Source organism: Panthera onca, chromosome C1, assembly GCF_046562875.1.
Source record: "Panthera onca isolate mPanOnc1 chromosome C1, mPanOnc1 haplotype 2, whole genome shotgun sequence".
Taxonomy (NCBI): Eukaryota; Metazoa; Chordata; class Mammalia; order Carnivora; family Felidae; genus Panthera; species Panthera onca.
Window position 1 is genome coordinate 128,897,462 of NC_138346.1, and position 10,597 is coordinate 128,908,058.

At 41.4% G+C, this 10,597-nt stretch overlaps 1 protein-coding gene across 5 annotated transcripts in view; it reads left to right on the top strand.

Annotated features, from left to right (window-relative positions):
• The window catches only part of AKNAD1 (AKNA domain containing 1), a 41,521-nt gene extending 32,878 nt beyond the window's left edge, over nucleotides 1-8,643 (top strand). For 4 of the 5 annotated variants that reach the window (XM_060623118.3, XM_060623117.3, XM_060623122.3 and 1 more), the window contains 5 exons: nucleotides 566-688; nucleotides 780-887; nucleotides 4,835-4,916; nucleotides 7,445-7,499; nucleotides 8,255-8,643. In XM_060623118.3, coding sequence (XP_060479101.2) covers nucleotides 566-688; nucleotides 780-887; nucleotides 4,835-4,916; nucleotides 7,445-7,499; nucleotides 8,255-8,386 — 500 coding nt within the window. In that variant the 3' untranslated portion in view covers nucleotides 8,387-8,643. The remainder of the gene's footprint in view (nucleotides 1-565; nucleotides 689-779; nucleotides 888-4,834; nucleotides 4,917-7,444; nucleotides 7,500-8,254) is intronic. The other variant, XM_060623120.3, reaches the window with a different exon arrangement.
• Nucleotides 8,644-10,597: the final 1,954 nt, after the last annotated feature.

Below are 10,597 nucleotides of genomic sequence, written 5' to 3' on the forward strand. Positions count from 1 at the left end.
CTCCACTGCCCACAGCCTGCCAGGTTCTAGACCGGTACCACACACACACACTCTCTATTACTAGCCCCTCTTTGGCAGAGATGAGGGCAAAGCTATAATTCAGTTTCCCATATCAGCTCATGAATTTGATGTAGAGTAAAACCTTCTTTTCAATTGTCTGGATGACAAAACACAAGTTCTTGGCCAAAACAGGGTCTGAGAAGAGAATGTGGGTGTGTCAGGGCAAATCTGGAAAAATACCAATCTTGCGTTTGTAGTTAATTCAGGGGGTCAAATTCTCACAGACCCATCAGTTCAGCAGGCCTTCACTAAACACCTACATGTGCTAGGAAAACCTTGAGACTTTCCTATCAGATTTGTTACTTCTGAAAACATCTCTCAGTTGTCATAAGGGGATTCCAAATGCCATCCTGAGGCTGGTGACTCCCCTTGGTAATGCAGCTGGGGAAGTTGAACACTTCTGCACCTAATGCATACCTCCCGTGGTTAGAGCTCTACTTTCCACACACTCTATGACTATAATGAAGAAACTCACCTGTCCTTTGTGTAACTTGGGATTTTTCAGGTTCTGATACAGGCCACAGCTGCTATTCTGCTCCTGGGACCGGACTGCTGAGTGATAAATGTCAGAACTGCGGCACTAAGAGTCATAATTCTGGAAGAACCTGTGGCAAAAAACCACCTGAAGGTGAGTGAGACTTAGGGGCCTTAGAAGGAAGGCATAAGTGGGGACAGCTGTTGTTCCCAGGCAGTGAGCTGTATTTCTCTTTTCTTTTTAGAATTTCATTATAGATACAACACCCCAGGAGAGAATTACTTATATCATAGTGAAAGAAGCAACTTTGTCCAGCTCTGCTTTTTAAATGAAAATAAAAATTCTTCATCTTGTAAGTACATCTGCTGCATGATCTCATCTTTGTAAACAACCTGGTCTCCCAGGCGTGGGGCACCCACATCACACCAGCCACTGCTTCTGTTTGGGGAGGCCCTGCCCTCTCCAGTGTGCTGTCTGGATCTCTAGTACTCATCTGACGCTCCCACATCCTGGATGGCAAAAGGCTGGGCCAGGGCTGGGAGATAAGAAATCCTAGCAATAAAGGACTCTAAAAGTTTTTAAGGGCTAACTCAGTGTAAGTTGGTAACAAATTGCAAATATTTGCTAAACAAATGACCAACTAAATAATTGCCACTATTATTGCTATTCAGGAGTGGTCAAAACCTTAAATATATCCCTACTGAAAGTCAGCATGTAAAATAATAGACTATTTTTACACTCCTTAAACATCATATTGCTAATTTCAATTAGCAATTTGGAAAAAACTAAAATCCCACATTTATTTATAAAGATGAATAAAACATGCCCCCCACCCAAGGAGTTCACAATCTCTTAAGAGGAACTCATACCCAAATAAGGAAAGTTCATGGCAAAACGTGGTGCTAGAATTAACAAAGTCAGAGTGTGCTAAGGGTACAAAAAAGGAGGGAAGGACCTGTTCCTTGTTGTACTTCTGAATGACAGTCATATCTGGTTCTTCGACATCCTCTCCTTGTGGGAAAGTTCATACCTCCAGAGCTCTTTCTCTCCTGAGTGACAAGGCGTCAGGGAGAATGTTTCTTATCTTTCACAATTGCCAATTTCCAAGACGAAAGAATGCCATTTACCTGATTGAACTCAGCTGGTGAGTCCCCTACACCGCCATCCCCCAGCTGCTAAATCCTCCAACTGGATGTATTCTCTCAAGACGACAGCCACTAAAACTGCAGAAGCAACAGGGCTAATTTCTTTATCATCTCCCTGGCCTTTGAGTCTACAGCCCATGGGACTTGTTATTCTGATATATGAGGGCATGAGGGAATCAACTATGTCATCTGAAGTGTGACCTTGAACTACATTAGTAAATGTATAGTGGCTAAGAGGGTAGATTCATAGGGAGGCATATCTGCTCAATGTTGAAAAGAACCTTTCAGAAACTGGAATGGAGTGGGCTGTTGTAGGAGGATGTGAGCCCCATCTGTAGAGATGTCTCTACAGATCCCATCCAGAGCCAATGTACTTTGTCAGGATGTTGCAAATCTGTGGACTGGACTAGAATCAGAACTGATGACACTATGGTCCTTCCCAACTCTGAGTTTCTATGTTTCAAGTAAAATCCAAAATTATATTTGGAGACTAGCAAAGGATTAAGACTGAACTCATTTGTGCCTCTGCTCATCAGGACTTACGTTTGGGTGGTCAGCATGATTAATTTGGGCTTTCTAGCTTCTACCTTCCATGTCTTAGGGACAGTATTTCCCAGATCGCTTGTCAAATGGGACCCTCCTGAGGGGGAGTGAAACCTAGCTACCAGAGACTGGTGAATAAGATAGAAGACGTGGGAGGAGACCCAGCAACAGAGAAGGCAGATTTATTGGCTGTTGGGCATTGACTCTTCTCCTTTCCTTTCCCTGGCTTTATTATTGTCTTCCATGGTGACTTTCTTACATTGATCTTCTCTGTTTAGTCTCTATTTTCTGGAGTTGTCTTAGTAACATAATTTAGTTTTTGACTCCCCAGAATGCTTGCACCTGAACTTGAAGACTTCCAGGAATCCATTTGGTCCATGCTCTTGAAAGGGATTATCCCTCCACTTGTCAGATGAAGTAGCTGAGTCCACAGAAGTTGGACAGCATGCCCAGGTGTCACAGAGTTAGCACCCAGGGAACCTAAATCCAGACTCCTGGTCTCTTGTCTACTGAAAAAACTCCTTTTAAAGGGGCATCTGGGTGGTTCAGTCAATTAAGTGTCTGACTCTTGATCTCAGGGTTGTGAGCTCGGGCTCCACATAGGGCACCATGCTGGGTGTGGAGCCTACTTAAAAAAAAAGTCGATTTTTTTTTCTTTTTTAGAATTTAATGACTATTCTAAGATGTCAATTATTTCCAAATAAATTGATTCAACATAATCACAGAATTTTAGAGATGATCAAGGAGTGCAAAGACTACCCCCAATAACCATTTTGCTCTCCGCAGGTAAGAATTCTGAGAGTTTTAGTTTTTATTTTTTCAGTGCAGAAAGAATTCAGTATATTTATCTATTTTTTAAAATTTATATATTGTTTAATTTACATCCAAGTTAGTTAGCATATAGTGCAACAATTTCAGGAGTAGATTCCTTAAGCCCCTTACCCATTTAGCCCATCTCCCCTCCCACAACCCCTCCAGCAACCCTGTTTGTTCTCTATATTTAAGAGTCTCTTGTTTTGTCTCCATGTTTTTATTTTTGCTTCCCTTCCCTTATGTTCATCTGTTTAGTATCTTAAAATTCCTCATATGAGTGAAGTCATATGATATTTGTCTTTCTCTAATTTTGCTTAGCATAATACCCTCCAGCTCCATCCACATAGTTGCAAATGGCAAGGTTTCATTCTTTTTGATTGCCAAGTAATACTCCTTTGTAGATATATACCACATCTTCTTTATCCATTCATCCATCAATGGACACTAGGGCTCCTTTCATAGTTTGGCAATTGTCGATAGCACTGCTATAAACATTGGGGTGCATGTGCCCCTTCGAAACAATACACATGTATCCCTTGGGCAAATACCTAGTAGTGCAATTGCTGGGTTGTAGAGTAGTTCTATTTTTAATTTTCTGAGGAACCTCCATACTGTTTTCCAGAGTGGCTGCACCAGTTTGCATTCCCACCAGCAGTGCAAAAGAGATCCTCTTTCTCCGCATCCTCACCAACATCTGTTGTTGCCTGAGTTGTTAATGTTAGCCATTCTGACAGGTGTGAGGTGGTATCTTGTGGTTTTGGATTTCCCTGATGATGAGTGATGTTGAGCATTTTTTCATGTGTTGGTTGGCCATCTGGAAGTGTTCTTTGGAAAAGTGTCTATTCATATCTTTTGCCCATTTCTTCACTGGGTTGTTTTTTGGGTGTTGACTTTGATAAGTTCTTTATAAAGTTTGGATACTAACCCTTTATCTGATATGTTGTTTGCAAATATCTTCTCCCATTCTGTCAGTTGCCTTTTAGTTTTGCTGAGTGTTTCCTTTGCTGTGCAGAAATTTTTATTTTGATGAGGTCCCAATAGTTCATTTTTGCTTTTGTTTCCTTTGCCCCTGGAGACGTGTTGAGTAAGAAGTTGCTGCAGCCAAAGTCAAAAGAGGTTTTTGCCTGCTTTCTCCTTGAGGATTTTGATGGCTTCCTGTCTTACATTTAGGTCTTTCATCCATTTTGAGTTTATTTGTGTGGATGGTGTAAGAAAGTGGTCCAGGATCATTTTTCTGCATGTTGCTGTCCAGTTTTCCCAGCACCATTTGCTGAAGAGTGTCTTTATTCCATTCGATATTCTTTCCTGCTTTGTCAAAGATTAGTTGACCATATGTTTGTGGGTCCATTTCTGGGTTCTCTATTTTGTTCCATTGACCTGAGTGTCTGTTTTTGTGCCAGTACTATACTGTCTTGATGATTACAACTTTGTAATACATCTTGAATATCAGGAGTGTGATTCCTCCAGCTTTTTTTTTTTTTTTTTCAAGATTGCTTTGGCTATTTGAGGTCTTTTCTGGTTCTATACAAATTTTAGGATTGTCTGTTTTAGCTTTGTGAAGAATGCTGGTGTTATTTTGATAGGGATTGCTGAATTTCTTAAAATAAATAAATAAGCTGAATTTCTTTTCCTGAATTCAGAAAGAAAGTTCTTTGTTTTCTATGTTCCCTAGTTTTCTTATTAAGATTTCATGAAATATTACATTCATACAGAAAAGTTCGGGAAATGCTACCCATATGTCCACCATTTGGGGGTCATTTTTGATACTCTGAATTTAATCATAGCTAACATTTTTCAGCTTGTTCAAAACCAGAATGGATCTGTTCCCAGACATCGAATCCAAAATCCTCTCAACACGAACATGAGCCCATACCAGAAAAGTAAGTATGATTTTATTAATGATAATAACCATGCAATGTGCTTAGTGCATTAAATTACTGGCTCAAGGTCACTGAGATCATAAATCGTAGAGCCAAGATTCAAACCAAAGTATGGCTAATACTTCATTCATTTATTTATTCAACAAGTATTTTGAGTGTCAATAGCAGGGTCTTGGTCGAGGTCCTGAGGACACAGTGAAAAATTAAACCACTGTCCCTACCCTCATGGAAGTTACCTTTCTGGTAGAAGAGCCAGTCTTTTAAGTGCCACAAAGGGGGTGTACAGAGTGCTATTACCTAATTTGGGGGTTCAGGGAAGCTGAACACCAAAGGATAAGTGTGAATCAACTAGCAAAGGGATGTGGAGGTAAGAGGGCATCTAGTCTATGAAGGCTTCCTGGAGCCGAAAGGCCCCTTGGCAAGTTCAGGAACAGTGTAGTGCGAGGGGCTGTGGGGCAAGATGGGGCTGGCAAGGGGAAGCTGAAGGGATGGGTAGGGCTAGACCATGCAGGGGCTTGTCAGCTACAGGAAGTATTTCAGACTCAAGGGTATAATAAGCCAATGAAGTTTTTTAACGAGGCTGTTTTTAAAGTTTCCTAGTGTTGGGGCACCTGGGTGACTCAGTTGGTTAAGCATCCAACTCTTGATTTTGGCTCAGGTCATGATCTCAAGGTTCGTGAGATTGAGCCCCCATCAGGCTCTGCGCTGGCAGAGCAGAGCCTGCTTGGGTTTCTCTCTCCCTTTCTCTCTGCCCTTCCCTGCTTGTGTTCTTTCAAAATAAATAAACTTAAAAAGTTTCCCAGTGTTTTTAAAAGATCACTCTAACTACTAAAGGAATGGGAATGGATTAAAGATGTCAAGAATTGGAGCACGGAGGCCAAGTAAGAGCCCAGTGCAATAATCCAAGTGAGGTGATGGTAGCTTGGCCAAGGGTGAAAGAGAAGGAGAGACAGAGGTCTAGTATTCAAGAGCTATTTAGGAGGCAAAATCAATAGTGTAGCAGAGTGGTTAAAAGTTCAGGTTCTGCACTCAGTCTGAACTCACTAGCTACTACCATATGCAGTGCAGTGTTTAAGAATGTGGCCTCTGGGCAGGTCTTGGGTTTGCATCTTGGTTCCGTGTCCTTGGGCTGGTTGCTTGACCTCTTTGTGCCTCCCTTTCCCCACTGTGCGTCTTCATTATTCTCCAAATGGGAATAATAGTAGTACCAAACTAAGAATTGGGTCAATACATATAAAGCACGTGGAAAGGTACATGGCACTCAGCAAGTGATGGCGATTATTGTTGATCATCATGACAGACTGGATGTGAAGAGAGAGAGGACTCTCAAGCCCATATCCTTCCCACTGCACCACACTGCCCTGCCTTGCCTGAAGTTTTTTTATTAGCTAGGGGCTGCTGATGGTCTTTGATGTTCTCAACCGGATAATAGATCCAAAGTGTTAAAGTGACCTGAAGAACCAACTCCTGTTAATGTGGTAGAGGAGAGACACGAAGGGAGGCTTAGAGTCACAAACATTTGAAATCAGACTTCCTGGAGATGACTGCTTACAAGTGCTGTAAGTACCAAAGAAGTCAATGCTTAACAGAAGGACTCTCAAGTCGGGGAGATATGAAGATGGCTCCATGGCCCACCTGTCAACAGGCAAGACTTGTGGCATCCCCTACAGCCACTATTCATGGCATAACTCCAGGCAGTGCCCTTCACAGAGAATGTGTGAATGAAACCTCCCAGAGCTATGCAGTGCACAACCGAACAACTGTACATAGTGACCCTGGCTCTCCTTATTCACCCAGACCATCATCAGAGACAGTCATACTTAGTGTAGTAGTCCAGAGGTGCCTATTTAAAGAGGTGCTGCTTTTCTTCTTTTAATTTATTTTGAGAGACACAGAGTGCACACATGTGGGGGAGGGGCAGAGAGAGGGAGAGAAGGAGAAATCCCAAGGAGAGCTGGTGCAGAGCCCAACGTGGGGCTTGATCTCATGAACCGTGAGATCATGACTTGAGCTGAAATCAAGTGTTGGACACCTAACCAACTGAGCCACCCTGGCACCCCAGCTTTTATTTTTCTATTGCTGCTGCCTAATTGCTATGTAAGCTCCCTGGTGCTGAAGCGAACTCAAAGTGCCTACAATTGGCAGATTTGTGTGCATTTGTTTTATAAATATGCCAAGGTAGGTTGGCCCCTAAAGAATGAAAACTGAATAAACTGGAGTGTTGCCTCTTTCTGTGACAATGGAAAGATTCTGGGAGGAAACACTTCCCAGATCATGGTCATGGAACCATCTTTTTCTGAAGCTCATCTGTGGTCAGCCACACGGGGACTATAAGAGCTACAAAAAGCGGAGAGTGCACAAAGTCCTAACACCCAACATGCACACAGCCATTACTGAACCACAGAGTTAGGGAAGAGAGGGGAGCTTTACACAAGTATCAGTGTGCTTTTGCCTTCCAGAAAAAATAAGATTTTCATGACCTACAGTTCAGACCTTGCTACACCCACACCCCATTTCCACTTCTGCAGGATTTCTGGAAGCAAATCCTTAAGCAACTTGCACAGTATGGAAACGGAATCTGAGGTGAGGACTTAGAAAAATCCATACCAGAATCCTTGCAGCTTGTAAGTATGGTCTTGGTCACAAAACTGATGGCTTTTAAATTATTACAGTATGGTGGCACCAGGAAATGCTCTGCTAATAAAAACACTTTGTGCTCAGCACTAACATAAAGACACACAGCCTGAGCAGCCACATGGTTTGTATTATTCCTAAACTGGTTCCAAGGGAAATTTCCTGGAGAAAGTGTTTTGTGGGTGGTGCCTCCACTACAGGATCCCCCTGGCCCAGGAGTGAAGGTAGTGGACTGTTTCCAGCTGCTCACAAGTCTGTTCCAGTGACACTGGGGTTAGAGCTGCCAGCACTTCCCTGTTTTCAAATCAAATTCCAGGCCACCTTCAAATGCTTTAGAATGCAAGCACTAATGCCCCTGGGTGCCCTCTCAGGGGTTATGACCCCTAAATCCTCTTCAATCAGCCCCAATAGCTTTCCTTCTTTCTCACAGATTTGTTCCTCTGCACCAGGGCAACAGCCCAGCAGGTTGCTGACCTCACCCTCTGATTCACACTCATCAGTCACGTGTTGGGTCTCTTTTCTGTCCCTTTCTCTAAAAAATATATTCCATCTCAGACTGGTTTCCTAGGAAACCAACCGTTAAAAACAGGAATAGACCGGGTGGGAAAAGAATGCTCCAAAAATTCCACCTTGCAATGTTTAATAATGAGATAACCCAATTAACAGAAACAGTAACTTTAAATATGTGAATTTTTCCTCTGTAGATTTTAAACTCGTCTTTGGATCATGCCCTAAGGACAGCAACCATTTTGAAAGAAACTACTGATCGAATGATTAGAACTATTGCAGAAGATCTTGCCAAAGTACAGAGATGGAGGAATCGGCTGAAATACTAGTTTGACCCAAGGCAACCAAAGACTTAAAAAAAAAAAAAAAAGAAAAAGAAAAGAAAAATGCAAAGAAAACTTTATCTTCCCTCAAAAAGTATCTTATTACACAATTTAGGAAGGTGATTTTCTAGAGACAATACCAAAACCATAGAAAATGAGGGGCACCAAGTGCTTAAAAGGAAAAAAACACAATGGACCCTGATTCTTAAATTGAAATCAACAAGTATTTATTTTCAAATAAATCTGTTATTCCTAACTCATAATGGAAGAAATTAAAACAATAAACTAGGGGTATCTGGCTGGCTTAATTGGAAGAGTATCTAACTCTTGATCTCAGGGTCATGAGTTCAGGCCTCATGTTAGGTATACAGATTACTAAAAAACAAAACAAAACAAAAAACAAAAACAAACACTTAAAAAAAGGACAGAACAAAACAGACTATACTTTTGCCTTTTAGTATGGCAAAAAATAAAGTTTAGAAAACCCAGCATCAGCGAGGCTGGGGATGACAGGTGCTCTCATACACTGAGGGTGGAAGTATAAATTGGTGCAACCTAGTGGAAAGAAGGCAACTTGGTACCAAATTCTACAAATGTCAAAGCACTTAAATTCTGAGCAGCAATTCCACTATTAGCAATGACTTTAGGTAACTCCCACAATAGGCCATGGTATTACACATGGGATGGCCACCAAAGCACTGATGGGAAGAGCCCCCAAGTAGAGCTAATCTAAACACCCAAATGAGGAATCATAAATAACAACAGTCCTGCAATCAGTCAGTACTCTGCGGCCACTGAAAAAAATGTAGCCACTGGGCGGGGGGGGGGGGGGGGGGGGGGGTGGGTGGGTAGGGAAGACAGTGAAAAAAGGCAAACACGTAATAATACATGCAGTGTGACTTTGTTTGTGTATGTTTTTCAAAGGGCATACATATTTTCTGGAAACACACACAGAAATATTCTGTGGACCTCTAAGAAATGGAGATGGGAGTCATCCAGGGAAGGAAGAATCTTTCCTTTTCGTTTACTTTCTGTATAATACGAAATTCTTATGTTTGTATCATAAGTTATGTGAAGATCTCTTAAAGTCAGAAATACGCAAACACGTTAGTCCTGTATTAATGAATTTGGGACAAAAGTAAAGACAATTCATTACGACTATGTACCAGGTATTAACTACATTTCATGTAGAATGCCAGAACAAGATCCTGATTTGCTTCTTTAAGGCTGATTTAGAACCTCTTTAATGACAGAGCAGCACATCATTAGCTCTTTCCCTCTTTCCTGAGGCCTGTATTCACTCAAAACAGTCAACAAATGGTTTCCTAACCCCCAGAGCTTTGCTTAGTGGTAAAGAGAGTTGAATCCATTCCCACTTTGAAGATCTTTGCGGTGGCCAAGGCAGCTGCTATTTGTCTAGAGCTGGCTAGAGAATAGGCTATTTTTAACTTTGGAGCTTGGAAACTGGTTAAGAGTGCCTTAGAAGAGATAAAGCAGCGCCAGCCTGAAGATGCCTCTGACTCTGTGGCTACAGGTACTTTAAGCTGTGGCATTATAAGGAAGATAGTGAACACTGGTAGTAGCACTGTAAGAGAAAAAAGGGAGTTTAAACTGTGTATATGCTCTTTCAAGAGGCTTTTAGATTCAGCACTTACCTAAATTTAATCACCACTTGATAACCTGTTTTATGTGCCAAGCATCACTATCCTGTCCTCAAGTTTAAAATTATACTTCTCTGGCTGGAAGGGTTCTTATATGATTCATTAGTTCTTAACCTTTTTTGAGTTCAACGCTCTTTGAGAATCTGATGAAAGCTATGGAGTCTCCCTCCCCCATACTCCACTCTTGCAGGGAAAAGGGATGTAAGAACGCACAATTTTGCACACAATTTTTAAAAGTTCAAAGACACCGGAAGCAAATCCACGCAATCCAAGTTAGAAAGGACCACCATAAGTGAATGTTCCTAAGCCCTCAATTAACCTTTATAGAAAGTTAACCCCTGTAATCATTTATTTAAAAATATGGCCCACCTCTACTTTATTAAACTATATTCTAAATGTTAATTTTATATTTCCTTAATGACTGAGGATCATTATGAACAATCACTGTGACAGGCTTAATCCAAGAAACAGAAATAGGGCTATGTCCTTAAGAAGTCCTGGAAAAGTGCTAAGCTCTGATTTACAAAGGTAATTTTATATTTACTGATCATGTAGT